The sequence below is a fragment of the Thamnophis elegans genome, chromosome 2 (assembly GCF_009769535.1).
Source record: "Thamnophis elegans isolate rThaEle1 chromosome 2, rThaEle1.pri, whole genome shotgun sequence".
In the NCBI taxonomy this organism is placed as follows: Eukaryota; Metazoa; Chordata; class Lepidosauria; order Squamata; family Colubridae; genus Thamnophis; species Thamnophis elegans.
Window position 1 is genome coordinate 55,359,499 of NC_045542.1, and position 26,086 is coordinate 55,385,584.

At 40.7% G+C, this 26,086-nt stretch overlaps 1 protein-coding gene across 2 annotated transcripts; it reads left to right on the forward strand.

Moving 5' to 3' along the window:
* Window positions 1–26,086, forward strand: UBALD2 (UBA like domain containing 2). Of its 2 annotated transcripts, XM_032210585.1 has the most exons (3): window positions 6–549; window positions 2,059–2,121; window positions 24,207–26,086. In XM_032210585.1, exons 1-3 carry the CDS (start codon window positions 430–432, stop codon window positions 24,525–24,527), a joined length of 504 nt encoding a protein of 167 aa, XP_032066476.1. In that variant the 5' UTR covers window positions 6–429; the 3' UTR covers window positions 24,528–26,086. The 2 variants fall into 2 exon arrangements, with proteins under 2 accessions (XP_032066477.1, XP_032066476.1); XM_032210586.1 differs by lacking the exon at window positions 2,059–2,121 and having other exon boundaries at window positions 1–549.

The window sequence follows — 26,086 nt, forward strand, 5'->3', positions numbered from 1 at the left end:
CAAAGAATACTGCAGCAACCAATCAGCGGGCTAAGAAAGCGTGGAGTCGAACGTTGAGGCACCTCCGGCTTCCCCCTCTGCCCACCCCGATTCTCTCCACATGCTCCTCCCCTAGATGCTGTTGTTTGTGGTGGTGTAGCTGCCGAAGAACTACGAGAGGGGAAGGGGAAATATCAACACAGCCTTGTTCCTGCCGACTGAAGCTAGAGAGGCTGAGAGGCGGCTTGGCTCGAACCCGGCGAGAGGACTAGCTTAAAGCCTCGGAAGAGAGTAAAGCGCCTGGCATTTCGGGCTAGAAAGGAAGGAGGAGAAGCCTTTGTCGATATTTTTCCTCCCCCCCCCAAAAAAAACACGTATCCCAGCCGCCTCCACCACCTTGAGTGCGTTTGGCTCTCCTCCCTTCCGTGTTGTGGTTTCGCTTCTCTCGCCATGTCGGTGAATATGGAGGAGCTTCGGCATCAAGTCATGATTAACCAGTTCGTGCTGGCTGCGGGCTGTGCGGCGGATCAAGCGAAGCAGCTACTGCAAGCTGCACATTGGCAATTTGAGGTGCGTTGCGAGCTTTTCTGGTTCTCCGTCTCTTCCCCTCTCCGCATTTCTTCGCGGGGTGGGGGGAAAGAATCACTACGACTGCCCTCCCACGCCTTAACTAATTTTGGGGGGTCTGGGGTCGGTGGTGGCTACGGTGGTTTAAGGGATATTCTGCTGCCCTGCCCCCTCCTCCGGTGTAAGGCGAGGGAGCCTTTCCCTTGGCACTGGGCATGTAAACAATCCATCAGAGCCATTTTAATAACTACTGTCTCTTTCTACAATGAGTGCCTTCCGGGGCTAGGAATGTGCTAGGCCTTTGCGTGTTGACTAATCTGTTGTTGCTGCTGGTCGTGGGAAAAAGGGGAGGAGGAGGAGGAGAAGCGAGTGGACAACATTAATAATCTTGAATTGGCCAGGCGGCGAGAGTGCAGAACGCGTGATCATACAGCCTACTGCCCGGGCGGGGGGGGGGGCTGATTCGAGCATTCAGATAGAATAAATGGCTTTAAAAAATTCCTCCATGGATGTGCACACATCTCCTTAAAAAAAGGACCAAGAGGGGGGCTGAGTGTGAAGATTTTATCTTGCTCGCCCATCCCCCTTCACTTCATTCCTAAGTGAGGCACCCGATTTGGAAGCAAAGAAATATCAAGGAGACTGCCCCGCCCCACCCCCCAGTCTATCCCCCCCCCCAATTATTTAGGGACGTTAGTTTCTGAACTAGGCCTGCTAATAATTTGCTGCTTCGTATGTGTGGTCTTTATTTAGCTGGAGAAGAAACGAGATAGCGAGTTGAGATGTGGTTAGAAATTCTTGCTTTTAAAGGAGTCTTGTTTGTTTACATATGGCCCTGGTCTAGCCACAATGTTTTAAATGCCTCCTCTGTTTTGATTTACAAGACGAGGAGGAAAAGATTGGTTTCAGCCAAGCCCTTGGCATCAACAAAGATAAATGCCTTTTGTCCATTTCTGCTGGGCATAGCATTATACTTAGAAAAGCCATCCGCCATGAAGCCAATCTCCACTCCACCCCCAGGTTGCCTTTTAAAACTACACATTTTTGTTGCTCGGCCAATTTTTTTAAAGTAGTGGGGTAGAGACTTTCTTAGGACATTTTAAAATGTTCCCCCGACCAGCTTTGCTCGTACTGTGTTGGACTACAGTTCACTTCATTCCCATTTGGAGAATGGCACCTAGCTAAAGAAAGCTGCTGTGGTCTATTGGCTTGTGGGTTAGAAAACCTAGTTGAGGCTGACAATGATTACCTATGGGTATGTTGTCCTCTTGCGTGCCATGTTTGTGCTTTCATTTTTTCCCCCTTCCTTCCCCAAAGGGAGAGGAGAAATTAGCATTGTCCTAGGTCAGTGCTTAAAAAAAAATGGGAAGAGGAGGGAGAGTCGTAGGCCGGACAAGAATGTCCCTGTAAAAAAAATACCTTGCTGTTCCTACCCTCCGACTTGATTTTCCCTTGAAGTTGTGGCCCCTTGTTCTAACAGTAGGCTTGTGTATTTGTATTTTTTAAACATAGACGGCTTTGAGTGCGTTTTTTCAAGAAACCAACATTCCCAACACCCATCACCATCATCAAATGGTAAGTAGTTCAAAGTTCTCAGGCTCATATTGTTCCTCACAATCCTCCCCCCCCCCTTTTGTGAGCACTGGAAATGTACATTAGGTGAATAGTTTATGTGTGTGTTTTAATGCCTTGAGCCTTTCTTGTTTCCATGAACAAATCCAAACTATCCTTAGCTTTTTTTCCATACCTCTTGGAAAGCAGATCTAAAAGAGAAATAAAAGACCACACTGAGCAGTGCTTGAGTTGTCAAGCCATGTAAATACGAGGAGGAACTCCTTGTCTTGGATATGCAACGTCTGCATAATTTTACACAACCTTTGATACTGGGAGGGAACAAGAGCCTGCAGCCAGCAGTGGTTGTGCATTCAAAGCTGTCAGCTCTACAGACAGCCATATTGCTCTGCAACAAGAGAAACACAGACTGCAAATGTAAACAAGAGCCAAAATGTCTGCCAGGAAACAGGGACTTCTGCTTCTCTCACCCTCCCTCCCTCCTTCCTCTGCCTTTACCTCATATGGAATTGTTTAACCATTTTTATACTCCATAATTACTTAAAATCCAGGGAGTTTAGAAGAAAGGAGGAAAGCTGGCAAGCTTTTAAGTACACCCCCTCCACATCTCTATTAGTATATATTAGTGTGTTTCGTCTAAACTTGAGCAAAACTTTGTGTGACCTTGACTGAGGGCAGGGTTTTTTGGCAAGCAAAAGAAGTTTTTTTTAAGGAAAGTGAACTAGTATTGTGTGCAAAGATAATAACAAATACAGACTAAACTACAGCATTTCACTTGTCTATTGTTGAAGCCTACGTATAGCTTTAGAGATATAAAAAAAAAATAAACAGAAATCTCGAATACAACGTTGCTTGTTTGTTTTTCTATCTACATAGCAATGTAATTATATTTTCAATATTTACCTACTAATGAATGCTTTTAATTGTAGATTTCAGTTAGACTTTATATTTTGACTAATACTAGAAATATCTAATTTATTCTGATAACATTGATAAGACTATTTCTCCATTAGAAGTACTTGTTAATCAGAAAGTATAATTTGTGTTCGGAAGTTACGTTTTGTAAACTTTAGGAAAATATAAATAACATCTAAATGACTACTGGTTGCATCAGTGTGCTGTATTGTAAAAATGTCTAAATAGCTTGTTTTTACAAGTCTTTTGAAATAATCTATACAAAAAACAGGCTTTACTGCATTTCATGTAAAATAACTTTCTACAATTGACAAGGACCATGATTATCAGATTTCAGTGTTCTGCAACTGGTGTTCTATCAAAAAGTCTTGCACTATTTTCATATGATTTTATAGAGGAAAACACTGGGCACGGGAATTGTAGTTTAGATATAGCAAGAGGGGAATAGTTTTAATAGAGCCTATAATTTGGATTTGAAAAAGGGTTCTTCTACATAATGCAGAAGCTACAACATTCCTTTCATCCCTGAACCTGGATGGTTTTTAATTTTGAAAAATGCAAGGGTTTTTTTTTTTAGAAGAGTTATCAGTTTTTGAAGGGAAGAGAGAACTTGTCTCAGCAATTATATGAAATAGTTTAAAGCAGTGTTTCTCAACCATGGTGACTTTAAGTCCTGTGGACTTCAACTTCCAGAATTCCCCAGCCAGCTGGCTGGGGGATTCTGGGAGTTGAAGTCCACAGGACTTAAAGCCGCCAAGGTTGAGAAACACTGCTTTAAAGGGTCTGAAAAGACTGATTTTCTACCCAGGTCTGGAAGGAAATGCATATAATGTGTAATTTTTAATTACACATATAACAATGTACAGAAAGTTCATGTATTTTTTCTTTTTCCACCAATGTAACAGAATATACACGGTAGAAACTTGGAAAATAATATGTTCACACGTTTGCTTAGATAACCTGGAATATCATCATTTGGTTTTCTGTTTAGTTTTTAGAGAGAGGGCACAACCTGCTTTATGTTATTCTTCAGAATCGTAGAAAGCTGCCTCAGAGTGTAATTGACAGTGGGTCGTTGGGTAGACAGCAGTCTTTATGAGTACCTGCTTCCCCTTTTTTCAAGCTGGAGAACACGACAGTATGAAAATATGTGCTTTACCATTCTGAAGAGTAAATGTTACAAAGAATGTGAAACTTTGCATTTGGCTTAGAAAAAGATGTTTATCTATGTAAAAATATGTTTATGTAGTTTGCTGATTCTATTTATATTACTGGGGGAGGGGGTGAAATTGCAGGTTCATGTGTGTCTCCCCCCGCCCCCCCCCCCGCTTCTCCCTGTGAAGTTCTCTACACAACTGATTGCATGACGCTGGCATGAAAATTCAAGCTGTGCAATGAGAAACTAGTATAGGGATAAATGTTCTGTATGTGATTGCCAAGTGGTGACAAATGATTCATAACTGCCCTGGAAGCTAAAACAAGCAGCCAGTGAGCTAATTTAAGCATGCTCTTTTAAACCTAAATGTGAAAGTAGATCTCAGGTTTGCTATTGAGCTTGAAACAAGGCTGAATATCCTGGACCAGTTTCCTATGTGACTTGCAAGGAATCATACCCTTTCCCCAGTAAAGAGCTCATTGTCCTCAGAATTGGTTGACTTCTATGATTTCTAAAGATTTCAAATGGAGGTCACCCTGCATTCTGGGACTGGGTTCTTGCTGAAAATGGACATTCCTACAAAAGTAACGAAAGCAGTTTCAGCACAAATTCTAAGACTTTCCCAGTGTTGGAAGCGGCCATAGTGAATAATGTATCTTCCTGGCTGAAGTGTTTTCTTCAGAATGCCTATTACATTGGTGCTTTGGATTCACAGACTGTTCATTACTCCATGTTCCTTCCTTCCTGCATTCCCCTCTGTGTACCACTCTTGCTCTTCCTGCCATACTTGCCCATTTTTTGTTTTAAAACCCTTATTTGGCCAGCAGTTGGAATCCTTGCAGTTCAAGAACCAAAATCACAGAACTTCTACACCAAGATGTCTTTGGTTGTGAAAGGACCTTAACAAGAAAAGAATCTTGGTGAAGATGGGCCAGTGGGGCAGCAGTTGGTAGGAAGGGGCCAGCAACATGGCTTTGGGGCTTTGGGTGCCTTTGAAAAGCGTGTTTTGCCTCCTGAGGGTAAAGTCATTCCATAGAGGCAGCCTGCTTTGTTTCCCAAGGGGCTGCATTTTTGCATCTCTGAACAGGTATTGAAGGTATGGAGATGAGCTGATGGATGCCCTTTTGCAGCCAGTTGCTGGATAGAATTTCAGTGAATGCTGGAGGTTTCTGTTAATAATATCCCAACCCCAAATCACCTTAGAATATTCAGGAGCCTTTCTTCTTATGCAGCCCCTTGCGCAACTCAACAAAGTAGGATTTCAAACATGATTCAAGGTGTTTGAAATGCTTAGCACACAGTAGGGGGACCTATTTGGTTGAGCCTGTTTAATCGGTTTTTATATCCAGTCCTTCGTGCTGGGCATCCTTCTGTGCATATTGCTGACAAATCCATTTCTGGCCTCACTTTTTTTTTAATTCCCCCAAAGGAGGTTACTGCTATTAATTGACTGTTGTCTGCCACTTGAAATACATACAAAACACACACACACACACACACACACACACACCTTACATACCCACACAGACATCACAAGAAAAGCCTCAAATGAGTAAATATACAACAGGCAGGAAAAATCCCATCTTCCCATCTGGCAATTTTAAAATATTTTGTTTCTTTCCTTTCCTTTGTGTGCCTCCCGTGCTTTGCCAGGCCATCCCATTTATTCATAAATCTTGTGTGTTAGATTCAGATTTTGGCTAAACAGAACCGCATGTGAACTGTAATAAGACAGCAGGGCCCATTCTTGCTTGCTTTGGAATGTTTCTCCCAACTGCTGAGTATTAAAAGAGTTTACAGTTTCTGCATTTGCCAGGGACAGTTTAACAGAGATTACAAACAAAGGAAATCCTGTCTCCTCGGCAAGGCTGTCTTCTCAAGCCTTCCCTCCCTGTATCTTTATAACCAGTTACACATTAATCAGGAAACTAATGTTCAAGTTATGATTTGCCCAAGCATTATTCATCTACATTTCTCAGTTGCTTCTCAGACTTAACATGGTGCCTAGTTTTGAATTCCATTTTGCTGCTTATAGGACATTCCCCAGTGTGAATTAGGAAATTCACAGCTTGTGAACAGAAGAGATTTAAGAAAGTTGAACAGAAAAGAAACTTTACGAAATGCTTTATTTAGGAAACGAAAAATTATAGGTGTCAGAGATATTCTTGCCAGTAGAAATGAATAGCAGGAATTGTACTGAAAAGTCTGAGGTTGCTGTGTTAGAGAAAACTGATTATTATACACAGTGGGTGAAATTCTTGCAAAGATATTGTAGAGAAACCTATGGAAGTAAAATCTGTAAGTTGTGGGTAAAGAAGATACATAAATCTGTTCAAACACAAACTCAGGACAAAACAGTAGTAGAGATCATGTTTTAATGTTTTAAGTACAGAAAGTCTAAAGTTCATTAGCTGAAGTCTTTTAATACAGTTCTGCTTGGGGAATTCTGGGAGTTGAGGTCTGCTAATATTAAAATTGCTGAGGTTGAGAAACACTTGAGTTAAAGGATGAATAGTTGGCGATGTGACCTCTACATATCGATAAACCACTGAGGTTGTGGAAAGAGAATATGTTGATTTTTAAAGAAAATCAGGGGGCAAAATCAATGAAAATTGTGCTCCCTTTTTTGTGCTTGGAGGGTTTGCATTCATCAGTTTTCTTCAAATTGGCCAAGAAAGTCTTGATTGCAAAGTGTAATATAGATCACATCCTAAAATTTCCTCAAACATAAAGCTGATAGCTATTACAGAACTGATGATGTGGAATTTGAGACCAGTTCATCAAATGTATTTCTCCTGCAAAAACTGAGCCAGTTTTATCCTTTAGCTGAATTACCTAGACATTGTAATTGCTGAGACCAAACTTATGATCCCCTTTGATATAAATAACATAAAATGGGATACAAGATCTTTAAAGGGCTCCAGAATTTATGATGTCCTTAGATTTCTGGAGTAAGAAGTGAATCCTGGGCTTAGGCATGGCTATTTTCTTGGCCCAATTGTTAGACTGTGGATCTGCAAAAATAGCTTTGGAGAGCACTAAACTGAAGAAGAAAGCTAAGTTGGTAGTCTCTTTATACTATTTCCCCATCTCTTCCCTGTACTCTGTGAGTAGGATCTCCATTGACTTTTGGAGGGACAGGCAGCTAATACTTTCCACCAGAACTTGCATTGCTTTCCTCATCAGGTTTCCATTGTTCCATTAGTATATTTGAACCCATGACTGTTGGGAAACTTAGATTCAGGCTCTTCTGTGAATCTTCTGAAAGTTTTCCAAATCAGAACTGTATTATCTTACCAAAAAAAACCAAAACACCCATCCTCCCCTCAGAATCTCTTGTCAAGTTTATGCTACAAAGGAACGGAAGATCTTTATGTTCTTCCTCTTTCCCCCTTGTTCAGGAGATGCTCTCACCAGAGAAGGAGCTGAATACAATTCCTGTAAGTTTAAGGTTTGTTTTAACTTCTTTATCTAGGTTTAAAAGTGGAAGGTGAATGAATAAAAGAGGCTTATCATGGACATTTTTTAAGGTCTGAACAGTTTAAGATCTGTTTTCCTTGATTTATACTAGTTTCTTTTCTCTACTGAGTTTTGGATTTGTGCATGAGCTGAAAGAATTGTGCTGTTGTATTTCTCTTCCTCATTAGTTCTAGAATGATGAGTCTAGATTCTCAGGTCAACGTAAGAGGAACAATATGGTGCAGAAATGATCAATCAGGGCTTATTAGGCTGATAGGTAATAATGTAGGAGGGAGGCAATCCAAACATTTTATTTCATTCTGTACTTTGTAGTATCAAGGACGAGGAACACACACATCCTGGAGTGCTCTGCCTCTTATTTTTAAATCTGTTGAAGCTGCAAATCAACTAACCTCTCACACACACACCCTCTTTATTTATTTTGGATGCTGCACGTCCCACATAAGTATATAGTAATGCCATTAACATGCATGCTCCTTTATATTTAATATATTTATTCACTTCTTTTCATGGATACAGCAGACAGTTAAACTTGTATCAATTCATCTAGAAAAAAAATTATTTCGTGCTCAATCCAGAGAAGTCTCACACATACTCCTTTCTAGTATTAATGGTTGACTGTAGGCTTGCCTAGGACTGTCAGTGACTCAAAAATTGCTAAAGGCTTTAGTGGTGAATGGGATACTAAAATAGTACCAAATGGTGCATTTAATAGAGTTTACACTGATTACAAAATTTATTTTTTCTTCACTAGAATTTAATGGTGAACAAATGTTCCCTTGGCCCCTTCTAAGTTTACTTTTACTCTTTTGATACTGTAATGGAGACTCATCAGAAGAGTATATAGACTGTAGGTTAGTTGTTTTAGTGTCATAACCTCCAACTACCCAGCAATTGCATATGTTAAAAGCTTTTGAAGCTCAGTTGCCCTCAGGCTGGAGTCAAATACTGGTTTCGCTGGAAACTTCACTTCCTTATGGATAAAGCTCCACTTGACCAGAGTCATCCAGGCCTGATAACTTCCACTTTATGCCACTTTATGTGACCCCTCTCTAGGGAGCTTCCTTTGAAAACTTCAATAAATTCAGAATAAAATGGATAGAGTCATAGCTGGTGGCCAGAACAGACAAAGTAGTTCAAGTGTCTCCTTTTGCTTTTGCAGGCTTAAATAATCAACACACATAGACACAAACAGATTGACCTATAAAACCTGATACCAAACCATATTAGACACCTCAAGGATTGTCATCTGGGAATTGTGTTCTCAAGAGGGATATTTGAGATTTAAGATACTTTTTGCTCCCTGGCCTTGCAGTGTCCTCAGGTCCATGTATGTGCCAGATGTTAGTTGAAATGTCCTTTCATATTCAGAGGGAAATGATTTATTTATTTTTTACCTCAGGAGATTTAATATATTTAGCTGTTGGCTATCTTAAGTGCCAATTGGGAAAAAGTCAGATTACAAATATCTCTCTCGCTCTTTCTCACATGTACACGCTAACACCAACCTAAACTTAGATTTGTACCTTTTGTTAAACTGGCTCTTTTACTGCTTTATTTTTCCATTTGTCTTTGTGTTCTATATTTTAAAAAAATATTTGTACAAACTGGCAAAGAAATCTTGCTGGGAATGATTTTATTAACAAGCAAAAAATAGAAATACATTTTAAATACATGATAATGAGGAGAACTAAGGAAATTCTGTAGATTTGTCCCTTGAATTTGATTGGCATCTGAATGTATACGAAGAGGAACAACCATTTGCAAATGGAGGATCTCTACTACTGAGTTTTTATAGTATGAAAGTATTGAAAATATGGCACAGAAACTGAAGCTCATCTGTTTTCTCTTGCTCTCCCGCACCCAAAATGATCACCTTGTGGTCTGTTTACTTGATTTATAATTACAATTAACCTGCTTTGGATGTAACTAAAAAGTTTTGGGGTGCAGGTTGTGCATTGTGTTATTTTTATGCTAAGATTTGATAAATTCAGCAGCGCTTTGGGTAAATCTTTTGATTCCTTATTGAGGTGGCCATTTTCCTCCCAAAAGAACAGACTTCTAAGTAGTTGGAGCTGAGCAGACTTTCGCATGTTGATGTGTGTCCTGCAGTGTTGTGTTGGTCAAACCAAGAAGTCTGTTTCTCGTTGCTTGGTCCTCTTAGTATTGGCCTATCAAATATTTCTAGCCGAATCAGCACAAGTGCCTAGGTTTCCATCTGAATGCACTCTCCCTTTCTTGTCTCGCCCTTTTATTGTTCCTCCCTCGCTCTCTGTAATGTTGAAACGTCGATGGCAATCTCTGTGGGGCAGGACAATTTGTGTGTACCATTTGTGTGTTTACTTATGATGTTCTGCAAAGCAGTGTGTACATTATTGGTGCTGTATAAATAGCAAGTACAGTCAAGCTTTTCCATGATACTCTGTGTCAGCATATGCATTATGGTATTACTATTGCTAACCTAATTAAGGATTGTAGTCTCTTCTCTTTGCACACACACACACACACACACACACACACACACACACACACACTCCAGACTTTCTCCCCTGAGGGATTATTTTAAAATATCAAGGATATTTAATATGTTTGCGGTAGAAGATGGGTGTAGTATAGCCAGAGATGAGGTGGACAAATGATGTCAGAAAGTTACTTTGGCTTAGCTCATAACTAGAACGGGTTTTGAAAAAATAAAGAGCAAAGCAGTAGAAGCAAAAGTGAGGGCTGGGCAGCATCCCGTGCTAAACGTCATTGTCTTGCAGTCAAGTAAAGGAGAAGGAGATGTCTGGGGTTTTTTTTTGCATCATTTGGGAAAATTGTCCTACATTTTTTGGGGGTGATAAAAATATAAAAGTGAACACAGGGATGAGTATATCAGAGTTGATCTATGTTATTGGTGGTCTGCAGTCATGCAGGTACAGGTAGTCCTTCCCTTACAACCGTTTGTATAGTGGCGGTTCAAAGTTATGACGACACTGAAAAAAGTAACTGATAACCTTTTTTAAAAAAAATATTTAGATAATTGCAGCATCACCATGGTCACAGAATCAACATTCGGACACTTGGCAACTGGCATAAATTGTTGACAGTTGAAGTGTCCCAGGGGTCATATCCTTTACTTTTTGCAACCTTCTGAGAAGCTAAGTCAGATGTCAAACCCGATCACATTGCGGGCCATATCATGACCTATTGGGATGTTTTTTGTCTGTGTGGAGCTGGGGTGGGCGTGGCCTACACGGGCCATATTGGGCCAGCAGACCGCCAGTTTGTCAGGCCTGAGCTATGTCAATGCGGAAGCCGGATTCACTTAACAACCGTGTTACTAGCTTAACAACTTCAGTGATTCGCTTAACAATTGTGGCAACAAAGGTCATAAAATGGGGCAAAAATCACTTAACCTTCTTGCTTAGCAATGGAAATTTGGGGCTCAGTTGTGGTCATAAATTGAGGACTACCTGTATAACAATTTGACTTGGTTTAGGAAAGGAAACTGAAAGGAAAAAAAGTATTTTGGCCATTCTCCCATATCTCTCAAAAGAGACTCAGCCATTTTTACATTCTAGTTGCACCAACTGGGGGGGGGGGGGGAGTAAATAGGCCAGCTGTAGAAGGATTTTAATCCTTACTCCACAGTAGGGAAAAAATACAAGTATTTTGCAGGGCCTTTTCTACTAGGGAGCCAATTTCAGGGGGCTGGGAACTGGGGACAGAATGAGGGATTAATCATTTCCTCTCTGGTTCGGATGCCTTGACTCAGCTTAGTACAAGGAGGAAGACTAAAAGAAGGCCATGGCTACCTGTCAAGTTAATATCTGAATTAGTTTAAGGGTTGAAGATAGCCGAAGAAGTTTAGCAGAGGCTTGAAAACAGGAAAAGGACTGAGAGGACGCAGAGAAGAATGAGGGGATAAAATCCAGGCAAAGTGGAATTGATTAGATCAGTGATTCTCAAACATTTTGGGCTAAGGATCCCTTTACATTCCTCCAATTTGAGAACCCCAGAGAACTTTGGTTTATGTGGATTGTATCTTATTAATATTTTCTATCAGAAAATAAAACTGAGAAAATATCTATTTGACTAAGTGGGTTCCCTGAAAAGGTCTTGGGGACCCATATTAGGAATTATTAGTTTGGAGGAATCTCAGCTCACTCTTGAGTTTTGCTTTTCTCACACTGAGCGAACTGAGATTGTTGGCTGCTAAGAATAATAAAAAGTGCCATTTTAGACACATCCAGATTAAAAGAAAGAGAAAAGCACAATCAATTCAGTTGCCAAGTGAAGATGGCAAAATGCTAACAAGGGACAAAAACAAAAAGCCCAGCCAGTTTCCTTTCTTTCCAGACTTTAGGATACAGAATAATGGATATTGGTTGCCTTGCATAATTCCCAGCAGGTAGAACAGAATGATATAAATGGATTTGACAAAAGGCAAATGCTTTATTTACCAAAAAATTTCTCTGAGAAATAAGTCAACAGAATTTGCCTTTAATCATACTCCCTGTATGCTTTGAATGATTATCATCCACTGCAGCCACTTATTTGCTTTATCTCCCTGACCTGCAAATTGTGTTAAAAAAGCAATAGCATATTGAAGTTGCTGAAGAGGCTCATGGATTGTGGCCAGAGACCATTAGATTGATAAATAGGAAGTGGTGCAAGCTAGAATGAATAATTTAATTTATACATTAGAGATGGTGTTGAAATCTCTTCAGCCACGCTGGAATCTTTTACTTTGGGGGCTGTGCATATAAATGCTCTGCACTCTGCAGTTTCATGTTATAAAGGTCGTATCCTGCAGCTCAACAAGACCAAATGCACAGTCAAAATCTGGAAGCCAGGGAGGAACTGTGAGATCTTTCATGGGGAGAAAAAAAAAGCCTCTTTCCTTCCATGGATAACAAAATCCAAAGCCAAAAGAACAATATCAGGAAAACCCTTTGCTTAGGCCAGATGTCACTGAAAATGTCTTTCTGGATAAAGCAAGCAAGTGGACAAACCGATCCATAATCATCTTGGAATTAGCTTTGGCTTGGAACTGAAACAGTGTAGTGCAGTGTTTGCTTTCTGTTTAACGGCAACATTTTCTCATTCCAACATTTGCGAACCTCTGTGGTTCAGAATGACATTGTGTTATGCAAAACATTTCCTGAATGTTAGGGACAACAGGAATTTGGTGTGAAAGGAGCACATTCCTTCTATGCAGAAGATCAGTTTGCCCCTTTGTACAACTGAGTTTTGTGCGGAGTAAAAAAAATATTTTATGGTAAATGCAAAAAAGTACATATAGCGTGCCTGTATGAGGAAGGTGTGATTTGATTGCAGTTCTGTGGGCTAGCAGATGCTTATAGATCAGAATCTTCAAACATTCAGAAATTCACTGCATGATAGGGCCACACTAGGCAGAAAGCAAGCATATCTGCTAATTTATGTAGGAATCCTCAATTTTCTGAACTTTTAAATTTTACCCTCCAGTTATAGTGTAGTCTGGAATTGATTTAGTTTGGTTATGGTATTGGTCTCCCACCCTTGATTTTGCTGCGGTGGCTCATCTGCATGTTTGCATCCTCCTTAAATTACTGTAATGAGCCATTTTTTTGGTCTGTTCTAAATGTCTATTTGTCTGTCTCCCTCCTTTTTAACCCCTAAAGGTAATTTTATTTTACAATAAATTAATTATGCAGAGTTGCTTCAGGTTCAAATGGTTGTTTTCTCACATAGAAAGTTCTAGCACAATGTGGACTTACGAAAAGTCAGTTAAGTAACTTGATCATTCTGGCACACATAAATGCTTTCACACAAGAAATGCTAATTAATATTTCCTTGGTTATTGATGCTGTTGGGAGTTTTGCAGTTTCCAGGGCAAGTTCCAAAAATAAAGGTAACTGTTTGTGAAGTTTGTGGGTGTCTGTGTGCATAGATACAAATGGATGTGTGTGTCTGTGTGCGAGAGATAAATGCCAACATAACAAGCTCAAGGCTATTTTTTCCTATTTGGATTGCTTTACGTGTTTCTATCACCTAGTGTTGTTAAAGAAGACTTTGCCCTCTATGGGCAATTAAGCTTCTTTATGCAAGAGAGGCCAAGCCTAATTTTTGTGCCTATTTAGCCATAGTGCTGCCTTCTGGTACTTTGAACCCTTGGCCATGATGGCTGGGCATGATAGGAACTGTAACTCATAAAATTGGAAAAGGTTGGGAATAATAGAGCAACTTTCGTTAAACATTTCTCCTCTTTGCAGCAAGAAAAAAAATCTTAAAGAGAAGTGCGGTTGACTAGCCGTCTCATAAATGTTAGCGACGATGCCTTTTTTGTGCCACAGAACTCAGGCCATTGAATTGTTTTTGTTGATGTTTGAATAGGGCAAGCAGGAAGGTTGAGTCACATATGTGGAGCATTACGCAATCACTTCCGCTTGGTTGAAACCTCTTTGTTGTGACAGGCTCCATTTTTCCTATTCTTGGCCTGCTGCTTCCAGGCTGGCCAAAGAAGATGGAAGGATGGGGGTGGTGCAGCCGGGACGGGCAATCTATCCTTTTCGTTTTAATTACTTTCACAAGACAGAATGCCAGATTTATTCCATGCAAATCAAGCGAATTGCCTGGATTGCCTGTGAGATGCCTTTGCGCATCAAAGGACTGTGTGTGTAAGGGCTCGCTGGCACTTTTTAATCATACGTTTTAATCACCTATTTTAATACAAAATTAAAATGATTTGAGGAACAGGGTTTGGACCAATATTTCTCTCTCCTCCAATCTTTTGTTAGTGGTTTTTCTTCCATTGTAATCCAGGGCAGTATACATAGTTCTTCCCCACAACTCAAGTGGCTTGAGAGAGCATGATTGGCCCACAGTCATTTGGTGAGGTTTTTATGATTGAATCTAGCTCTGCTTGGTTCTATATCAGCTTAATTCTATGTCAGGTATTCCTATATCTCAGAGATATATTCTATATCAGTGGCACCCAAACCTTTGGAAACCAGGGACCAGTTCCGTGGAGAGAGGTTTTTCCACAGACTGGAGGCGTGTGGTTTCACATGCTACCTGTATCTCGTGGATGAGGATTTTTTGCTCTGCCCAGTTTCTGGCATGTCACAGCCTGGTTCCAGTCCAGGGATTGGGGAATCCCCAGTTCTACATCTCTCTCGTCTTTCTTTCCTTCCTTCCTTCCTTCCTTCCTTCCTTCCTTCCTTCCTTCCTTTCTCATAGAGAATAATTTGTTTTTCCCCCCTCCTGAACCTGGCCTCACCATTTCCCCACCTCCCATTGAAAAAAGAAGGTGTAATGTCACCAATATTAAAACAAAAACATAGTCCTAGCAGAAAAAGTGTTTTTGTGTTTGAGAAGTTATAATTAGAATGGAATGGTCACAGCTTACCAGGAAGTAAAGAAGCTTGATGAGGGAAAGACTTCTGCAGTCTTTTGTTTCAGCCTCTCCAGAGGATTTGTGATGATGCAAGCTGCTGGCTGAATTTGTTTGTACGTGGGGAAGGAAAAGCAGTCTGATGCTTGCTAATATGATTAGTCGACCTATCACAGAGCTGATGCTGTTTTTTGTTTTGCAACATGCCGTTGTTACATTACCTTCTGGCCCAGATCTAGTCATATCCCCTTCCTCCACTTGGCTTGCCATGGGCAAGTCACAGTTTATAATGTTAACTTACCAGAACCATGGTCTAAGCTTGCTAGCACCCTTCAGATGAAAGGCTACTATAAAATAATAGGTTTATACATAAGATAATTTTATATAGCCCGTATTACTTAAATATCCTTCAATCTGGTTTCTTTTCAGGTAAGTTGAGTATCAATAATGTCATGTGGCCGAGGAATTGTAGGATTTGAAGTCTGTCACATCTCTGAAGGGCCTTAGGCAAGGGAAGTTTGTTTTAAGCTCATTCCACCTATACAACAGACAATTTTGCCTTAGCCCAGTGTTGGTGAACCTTTTCGGCACCAAGTGCCGAAATGGGAGCTCACACATGGGGGAGCACCAGAAACCAGAAGAGCAGTTTCCTGGCGTGCATGCGTGCACCGGGAAGCTGAGTTTCCGGCATGCACATACATACCAGTCACCTTGTCTTTCGGTTTCTGGCACACATGCACAAGCAAAGACCACCTGGCCCGTGTGCGTGCGCGTGCTGGAAACCAGAAGCTCAGCTTCCTGGCGCATGCATGTGTTCCAGGGAGCTGCTCTTCTGGTTTCTGGCTGTCCCGTTCGCACAAAGACCAGTTTGCAGGCGCACATATATGCACTGGAATCCGGAAGGGCGATAGCCGGAAAGATGACACCATCACAACCTTAGCCATCATCTCTGCCCCAGTCCCAATTTACATGCATATATCTGAAGGGCCATAGCTGGGAAAGAAAGAGAGGTCATGGACCTGACTGATTGCAAGAAGTTTCTTTTGTTCCTAAAGTTAAAAAGCAGCTTCACTTTTTGTATTTTGTTTGCATACCTCTTTATAGACCCACGCCCATATGTATATATATATTTGTGCCTGTGTCTATACCCAAACAGAGGTGCTGTATAATGTAAAGCGCACTTATATGTGGGATTGGTGGGGAGGGAGGTGTTGGGATAAGAGAGGGGACAAGACTAGTGAGAGATCAGTTGTAACTCATTCAGAACAGCAAGATGGAGAAGAGCCACTGTTGGCTTGTTTTGTAACTGTTTTTGTTGTGGTTACGCTACTGCTCAGTCACTATGCCGTTGTTAACATGGCCTCAGCTTTCCAGAGAGAAAGCATACAACTGTATTTTAAGTTTGATGTTAGTTTGTTTTTCGTAATGTGCCATTCCATTATCGCTGGTTGGTGGGGAAATGAGCAACATGAGCCCCAAAGTCTTTCTTTTGTGAAGTAAGGCTGAAATTTTTGCATTAAGGGCATGTTTGCCCAGAATTTAAACCAGCAAGTTGGTACCATAAAGAATAACAAAACATCAGAGAAGTAATGGTTGTGCATCTTTAACAACACTGAAGAAATGGGATTAAACATTGCTAGAAAACAAATGGCAAAAGATGGCCTACCTTGGCCGATCTGAAAAAGCTGAGCAGGATGAAGCCTAGGTGACACCCATTTAGGAGGTCCCTGTGAAACTGAAAGCTACAAGTTAAACTAAGGAGTAACACAACGACAACAAGCAAATAGAGGAAGAAAGTGGCAAAGCGCTTCCACGCTGTTGCTGGGAATACAGCATGGGCCTGTCCCTAAAGTCACAAGACTGTCAACCAAATGCCCTTTGCCCCATCTTTTCAGTCACCTAGAAGTCTTCCTTGTGTTTGACCTTGAAAGATCACATTGTTAGCTTAGCAAAGGGGTGAGATAGCAATTCAGAATATGGAGGAAGCATAGAGAGAACCTGAGCAGGATAAACGGCAGAAGTGAGGCTGTCTACAGCCTTTGTGATTCCTGAAAGCCTTTGTCCACAATACAGCCCCAACCTGTGGCTTCCAGGTATGTGAGATATCTCCAGGTATCTCCTGGTTGTATTAGAGTTTGTGGGCTATGTTATGCTGCATATTTTAATTTTTTGCATTTGTTGTAATTGTTTTGATTCTTGTAGCTTGCCACCCAGAGTCACGTGTCAAGATGAACAACTACATCACTTGATTTCTCTTTCTCTCACTTACTCACTCACTCACTCTCTCTCTCTCTCTCTCTCTCTCTCTCTCTCTCACTCACTCACACACACACACCCACACACCATGGTTACTACAGTTGCACTTTCTCTTCACTTTTAGAAACTGCCCCCCCTCTTATAAATACATACATACATACATACATACATACATACATACATACATACATACATACATACATTCAAAACTTACTGAAAATATATTTTGGGCCTGCTTGAAAGGGATTTTCTTTTAAAGTTGCCAGTGTGAAATGAAAAACAGATCCAGGTTAAATGTCCTTGGCAGCCAGAGTATATGTTTTACACATTCAGCTGCTTGAGATTAGATACTGGTGGTTAATCTGTAATGAAGTCACATTGGGGGAGGAATAGAGTGGTCTTTGTTTTAAAAGAACATTTTGAAATACAATGTTGCCTTAATTCTTTGGAATCAGGTTTATTTGTAGTGTGATTTGCCTACTTTTATACTGTAACTATGAAAGCAGAGGTATTAATAATACCAATATCAATATCCTGTGAGGCAGAAGAATAAAGGTGCTAAGGTACAAATGGTAATATAAAAGATTAGCTCATTGAATCATTATCCACAGGAGATCTAAGAGCTTTTCCCAGTCATTGGTCTCCCAGGATGTTAGGATGATAACTCTCAGAATTATTAGCCAACTTTTGAACAGTGGAATCTTTAGTCCACTGAGCACAGATGGCGGGACACAAACTTGAGAATGGTGTCCTATGTACAGAATTTAGGTATATTGTGGCTTACTGACTTCTGCCTTGAAACACTTAACAGCTTGTCTAACGCTTCCACAAAAGGTCTTTTGGTGATTCACTACCACCATTCATTAGTTCCACAGTAGTACTTAAACAAATGTTAAGGTTGCAATTAGGCTTCATCAGATAGGGTATTAGATTAAGATTCTCTTTTCTACAGTACTCATATCACTATTCTCAATAAAGTACAATTATTTTGTGATGTCAACATGGCAGGGGTCCCTGGTTAGATAAAGAATCCTACGGCCTGATGTAAAAAGAACTCTAGATATCTCTTTTAATGAGCCTGTCATTGTCCTCTGATGACAGGAACATTGGAGAAAAACAGCTTTGATGGATGGACAACTGGTTATGAAGCAAAGAGCAGGGGGGAGAGACTGAGATTGATTTGATAAATAAAAAAATGAACGTGTGTGGTCTGGATCAAAATGATAGGTTTGGGTATACAACTTTGTTTGAAAGGAAGTTAGAAAGAGAATGTGCATTGTATAATGACTCTCTGAAGCACCACATGTAAAATTGGTCCTGGAAGAAGTAGGTCAGTTGAAATTACTTGCCTTAAGGTACAATTCTCTAACCCTCACAGAATCTTTGATCAGTTTTTTCATGGATTTTTACCTGAAAGTATGAGGATTTTCATTTTTTAGAAAACTACTAGCAATTCCATTCTCCTTTAAGTTTATAAATAAGTTGATTATCTCCACAGCCTAGAGCTAGATCAATACAACGATTCTTCCTTTACATCATGGATGGGCAAACTTGGGTCATATACCCTCCCTACCAAGTAACACACCAACCACAGTCTTAGAACAGTGCTGCTAAACTGATGGATTGATTATGTGCCATCAAGCTGTTTTGAGTTCCTAGTGAATGTGTAGGTAGTTGGCAAAATGTCCGGTTTTGCATGGCACATTTTTCCTACTAGGGAATGAATGAATAAACACAGAGAGGGAGGGAGGGAGGGGGAGAGAGAGAGAGAGAGAGAGAGAGAGAGACCATGCATATATCTAAGCCTGGGGAATCCTAGGGTCTTCAGAAGTCTATAGATTTGGCATTAACTTATTTTAAACAGCTGAGTAAAAATTCAGGATACTAGTGAGGAACAGGGTGAAATTGTAACTAATCCTGGAACAAGCCTATTGAAGAAAAAGTTACACCCTGAAATGTTTTATATGACCAAGGACACAAAATGTGAAGATTTTTTAAAAAAATATATTTTGAGCTGTTACTCAACTGGATGGGAGGCAAATGAGCTCCAGTCTATAAGCTTTAATACCTGAAAGGATGTATAGTTCCCTAGCTTGTGTACAGAAATTATCATATAGAACATTTGCCAAGTAAATGAAAACACACAGGAGCCATTCCCATGGTATGAAGAAATTGGAGATCATATCTTTTGAAAGACAGTGCTGGACTGGTTGACGGAGTTGCTTTTAGGAAATACACTGTTGTGTAAATAAATGGGTACATCTCATTATGCAGGTGCATCATAATGGGTGAGCAAGGCTTAATAAGCATACATTATTGGCAGGCTTTCAGTCTCTTGGCTGGAAGAGTTTCAGGGAGTGTTTGTTTTTATTAGGGTTGGGAATGGGCACACTTGCTCTCCTGTACGCCATTGAATGTAAACACTGGTGAGCATATATGTCCACCTACTTTTCAACCTGTTTCATTTCATAGGAGGAATGAGGGTAATGCATTGAGGGGAACAGGGATTTGGTACAGTTCTTCTATGCCTGTTTTCTAACCCTATAGATTCAGCCTTGGGTAGTTAAGTACCCTGAATGAAATGGTAAAGCTAAAACGAGTCCTTGGTGCTGTTTGAGTATGATTGCTTTCTTGCAGATGTTTCATTTCCCAAACTAGGTAACATCATTAGCAGAGATGATGTTACCCAGTTTGGGTAATGAAATATCTGCAAGAAAGCAATCATAATCAGAGAGCACCAGGGACCCCTCATTTCAACCCTGTGCTACAAATATTCTCCTTTATTGGTAAAATGGGTCCTTTTCTCAAAGGGGTGAGGGGGAGAGAGAAACTCATTTAGAAAAAGAAAATTTGCGTTGATGCAACATATAAAAATTAGGTAATGGGATACAGCAGGCCTACACTCATTCCCAAAACAAAGGACATAGGGATGTGTGTGTGAGTTGCACCCAGCAGGGAAGATAGATGGTAGCACTCAAAACAATTAAACATGTTGTACAACAGCCAGATGTAGGTTGGGAGGCCTCCATCTTTGATGTTTCAAGTTGGTACACCTCAAACTGAGGACTTGAATCTCACTTAAAAGATAGTGAGAAGGCATTAAGGGGTGTGAACACTTGCTCGGGTGGTAGACCACGTCTGGGCTGTGCCATCAGAACAGAGCCGAATGTTTCTAAAATGGTATTGAAATACCCAGTTAGAATATAGCAATAGCACTTAGACTTATATACTGCTTCACAGTGCTTTACAGCCCTCTCTAAGCTGTTTTCAGAGTCAGCCTATTGCCCCCCAAAAACTGGGTCCTCATTTTACCCATCTCAGAAGAACGGAGTCAACCTTGAGCAGGTGACAGCCGAACTGCCAAACTGCTGGCAAACGGTAATCAGCAGAAGTAGCCTACAGTAACGCACTCTAACCACTGCGCCATTGTGGCTCTTATATATAGCATATATAGCATGAAAAGCATGGCCCTCCCAAAGAGTTTGGGTGAAGGCATTAAATCCCGGGATTGGAGCATTCTGGAGGAATCTGCTCAGTGCAGAAGGGAAGTGTTCATATCAGGGTTTTTTTGTCATGCAGTTTATAGAACCAAAAGATTATGCTTTGTTTCCACTCCTTGATTAATAATTCTTAACACTTTTTTATTGTACATTTATCAATATCCAGCTGTAGATTTGTACTTCCTGCTTTTAGCAGTCTTAAGCATCTTCTTTACATTGGGTGTAGTTTTATTTCAAAGCATAGCTATCCTGGAATAGTTAGCTTTTAATGCAGAACCTGGACTCTTGGTTTTAGCAACTAGCAGAAGTTGCATCTAGCAGGATCTCAGGCTGATTTTACAGGGCAAACAGAATAAGATGGTGGGCGTTGGGTCCCTCTTCACATGGCTCGTTTGCTACCCCACCTCCACCATCTTCTCAAGGTCTTCTTGCTTTCCCAGCTGTTGCTCACATTTCCCAAGGAAACCCCCTCCTCCACCACAGAATTTATTTTCAGAACAAAAAATGTTTGAATTGGTTCCTGTGTGGACCGAAACATCAGAAGACCACTTAATTTGATTTGGGTTAAACTATTCAAAACCTACTATTTAGTTCACTGATTGAGTCACAAAGGGAGAGTTTTGTGTAGTCCCGGACGCAGCGAAGATGCTGTACGATAGACATCAAACTGGGTGGGGCAATCCATTGGGAGTGTTTTATTACATGCATAATTCCAAAGCCCACCATATCTTGCCGTTTCTTATCTCTCAGAGGTATAATTTCTTTTTGAGAGCTAGATGGGAGGAGACTCCGATGAATCAAGAAGTGTGCTGCAGCACCCAGGGCCGGAAGAGATGCTAATGAGATATAATAATAATAGTGCATGGGCAAGTCCAGTAATTCCCCCTCCCGTTAAGCGGAACCTGGTTATGATACAGCATACAAGAGGGCCATCTTTTCCACATAGGAAAATATAAGTGTCCTGGTAAGAGCGAGTTTACTCATTGGTGATGCCCATGACTTACAGTCACCAGTTTTACAGTACTTACTGTGTTAATTGGAAATTATGCAAAGTGTATGCATGAATGCTCATTTGCATGTTTTGCTTTGATGGCACAGAATGTGGGACTCTCTTTCTTTCTTTGGAATTATATCAGAAGTTGTGGGCCAGTGAAAATTTGCAGTACAACTTACCCGTACACTTCTTGTGGCTAAAATATTCCTGCGATTTGCAATCCAGAGATGTGTCATCAGTTCTCTCCAGTTGCAGAAGACACTTAACTTCCATGACTAACCAGCTTCAGCAACACCTGCAATTTATTTATAATCTGGGCAGCAGTACTGAACTCCTCTAATATGCTTGATTATATATTCATTAGAATCTGGCTTTAGTGTGAATACTTTTGCAGTCAATCACTCTTGCCTCCCTAATTCATTATATGGAGAGTTTCAGGCTTCCTTCAAATTGAAGCTTTGAGAGAGACAGTTTTCCCCTCCCTTAGCAGAAGAGTAACTATCCTTTGAAAACCATGCTTGAATCTGTCTCAGTAAAGAAGGCATATATGCCTTTTAGTGCTTGGGTTGCCCCTTTGCTGAGTATTCATAACTCCAGGCTTGGGAAAAGTAGCACTCATGAGATTGCTTTTATATTAATATCAAGTGGAAAGTTTTAGCGCTTTGATTGAACTAGATTGGTCAAGGGGACAAAAAAGGGGACGATAGGCCAAGCTGTTAGCTCTTCTACTGTGCCGCTTGCTCTTCTCCCTATTATTGATTCTGTAACAGCTATTTCTACAGCCCAATATTCTTTCCAGCCTAGTTTTCTTTTCCTTTAAATTGTGCTTCTCAAGAAGAATGCTTAAATGATAAACCTAGCAAGCTATTTGCCAGTTTATGAGAAACATCTATTAATTTCTAAACTATTGCTGCTGTTATCTTCTACAGGCCAGATGTTTCTGAATATGGGGGTTCCACAGATAGTGCCTCCTGTCTCTCTTCCTTTTTCACCCAGGAACTGTAAGGAGAAAGTTGAATTCCTATGAACCCACAAACCACATCCTACACTATAAAAAGCATCTTGCCAAATTAGGCCTTAAGATAATTCAACCACAAATAAGATAAAGGGCAATTCACAGACTAGTTGAATCTATTAGTCTTAAAAAATGTTCTACCCACTTACTGAGTACTGTATCCCGTCCTTTCCTTTACTTATCAAAAGTACACGTGCAGGATCCATTGCCACCCATCTAAGCAGTGTTGAGACAGACTGTCCCTTTGAAATCATTTTCAGCATCTTTTTAGTTAGGGTGAGAAAAGAGTAATGAAAAGAATGGTGTAAGAATTTAGCTTTTACTGTTATGCTTATTTGGGATCCAGTTTCCATTAACAAATGTAGAATACATAATAGAAGGTGGTGGTCAAACTGGATTGATTTTAATGTGGAGCAGTAAATTATAACTGTTCACTTGATGTCTGTAGAGATTCTCAGTCAAGCCGGGTCATGGTTGTCACAAAGCTGCATTTTTTTTTCAGGAGGCAGCTGGGCTTTCTTATTTTCTCTTTGAAGATGTTTCACTTTTCATCTTCAGCTCGGACAGATGTACCAAATTGCTGGGAGGTAGAGGCTGAAGGATGGGGGCCAGCAGATGGACGGGGCTTGGGTAACATTCACTCTATAAGATGCATAGACATTTCCACCCACTTTTTTGGGGGGTTGGTAGTGTGTCTTACACACCGAAAAATATGGTATATTCCTTTTAGACAGCTGGTCATTTGCATCCTTTTAGAGGGTCCTTGAAGCACTTGGAGGTTTCTCTGTGTCCTCAGAGTCACCTGAATAGTGCTCCTGGTCCTGTAGTCTGAAATTTTTCTCTGGCAATCCATTCTTATTCCCACACCATTCAAGGGTGGCTGAGAATCTCTACAGATTTTTAGCTATGCACTTTGAGATGAACACCCTTGGAATGGTGTGGGAGTAGGAATGGATTTCCAGAGGAAAAAAAATTGCAGACTACAGAAATCAGGAGCACTACTCAGGTGACCCTGAGGACACAGAGAAACCTCCAAGTGCTTCAAGGACCCTCTAAAAGGATGCAAATGACCAGCTGTCTGCAAGCAATATAAATCCTTCCATTCCCCACTATCCTGTCAGAGCTAAAGAAGCTTCTTGGGTGAGAAGTGAAACGTCTTCAAGGAAAAAACAAGAAAGTCCAGTTGCCCCTTCAAAAAAAGCACTTTTGGGTCTGTTCACTTGAGTTAGATGTAAAAGGTTGAGCTAGAAGGTATCATGTGTTTGGCAAGAGAAAACTACCGAATCATCAGAGAGTTGTTGGGACTAATTTAAATACTGTGTCTTGAGTGCTGCCATATTGATGCCATGTTGATCAAGTGATGGAGTCCTTAATTATAATTAATTAATTAATTATTCTTCTGTCTTCTTCAGATGTGTACACCCAGCAATACTCCAGCCACGCCACCCAACTTCCCAGATGCTCTAGCAATGTTTTCCAAGCTGCGGACTTCAGAGAATCTCCAAAGCAGCAATAGTCCCATTACGTCCATGGCATGTTCTCCTCCAGGGAGCTTCAGCCCTTTCTGGGCCTCTTCGCCTCCCAACCACCAACCTGCCTGGATCCCTCCTTCATCACCCACCAGTCACAACCTCCACCATCATCTTCATCATCAGCAGCCCATGTGGCCTCCTGTGTCTCAGCCAGCGCCCCCCCAGCAGAAAGCCATGGCAGCAATGGATGGACAGAGATAAGACTTTGACGTTTTTGGATGGGAAAGAAGATGGGGCAAGGGGGGGAAGAGGATATGGCAAATCTGAGGCACGGGAAATGGGAGGGGGCAATTTTTTTTTTCCTCTGAAGATCGCACTGGAATATTTTATAGTTTTTTTTTTAAATTGATGATATGTCATCAGTTATCCCCATGATCCTTTTCTTCTTTTCTTCCCCTATCCGCTCTTCAGGAGATTTAATAACTGGTCTCTTCTCTTTTTTAAAAAGAAAAAAATATATATAACTATAATATATAAATATATAAATATATCTAATGTATATATACATCACAAATGAAAGCAACGGAATTGCAAAGATCCAGGTGGTATTCTAAGAACGCTGCTTGGGGAGAGAGGCAGCTGCTTTGAAAACAGGATAAAGGCGCCTCCCTTGAAACATGTAGGGGTGTGTGGGGAGGGGCCTCAAAATTGTGTGGGAGGGGGGCTCTCTTGTTTTTGTTGTCCTCTTTTTTTTCCCATTGGTTCCCGGGGATGTGGCAATACCTGTAGCAGCTCTAGAGGGTTGAGGGGCCTTGGGAAAAGAGTCGTTGAAGGAAGCCACGCAGCTTCCCTTGTCCTTGTGTGAAGAGACCAGGGCTGGAAGAGGTTGCAGCTGAGACATGGGCATTTTAAGAGGCCTGTTCGGCAGAGGATTTATCTGCTGAAAGAATCCAGCCTCCCTTCTCCATCAAAATGTGGGGTGGGGGTGGGGATTTTTGTTGTTGTTGTTGTTAATTTTATGCTGCAGAGGCTGCTCCACAGACTTTTCCTGTAGGCCACAGGAGAAGCTGGAAATAAAGAAATAATGCAAAATGCCTCTGCTGTTAGACACTTTGGGGACTTTCCTCTTCAAACAGCATCTTGTGTTTGGCCCACAACTTTCTGTACACATAAGAAGTCTATTTTTTGCTCTCTCATGTCTCGGGCAGGAGTTAATATATGTGCACTCTAACAAAATAATTTTGATAGCTGGGCTAGCTCTTTCTCCTTGCAGCAGGCTGGATTCCCCCCACCCCACCCCTTGCTGGTGTTCTCTTCTAGTTGTTTTTTTTTTCTTTTAAGAAGGGGAAAGATGCTCTAACTTGAGTACAAATTTGTATCCACATTTCCCTATTTTGGCCTATTGAAACTTTCATGATAGCTGCAACAGGTACATCCCAAATCACTGAAATGTGTATCTTACAATGAACTAAAATATCTTTTTGTCCTACTTCCCTCCCTCCTTTCCTCCCTTCTTAGAAAAAATTTCCCCCTTCAACTCTCAGGCTGATTCCCTTTAAAAAGGACAATGTTTAAGCATTGAGGAGGCTCATCCAGAAGGGGAAACAGCTGAATTTTTCAAAGGCATATGCATCACGGGGACACGAGCTATTATAGAAGATGGATCTGTTGGAGGAAGGCTCCCGATCGCTCCCTTCAATCCAGTGGCAGGCTAAGAGTTGAGGTTCTACATTTTTTAGGTTTTAAAATCAGAATCTTGCTTAAACAGGTTGAAGGTTTTTTTATTAATTTAAAAATAAAAAAACACTTTTTTAATTTGA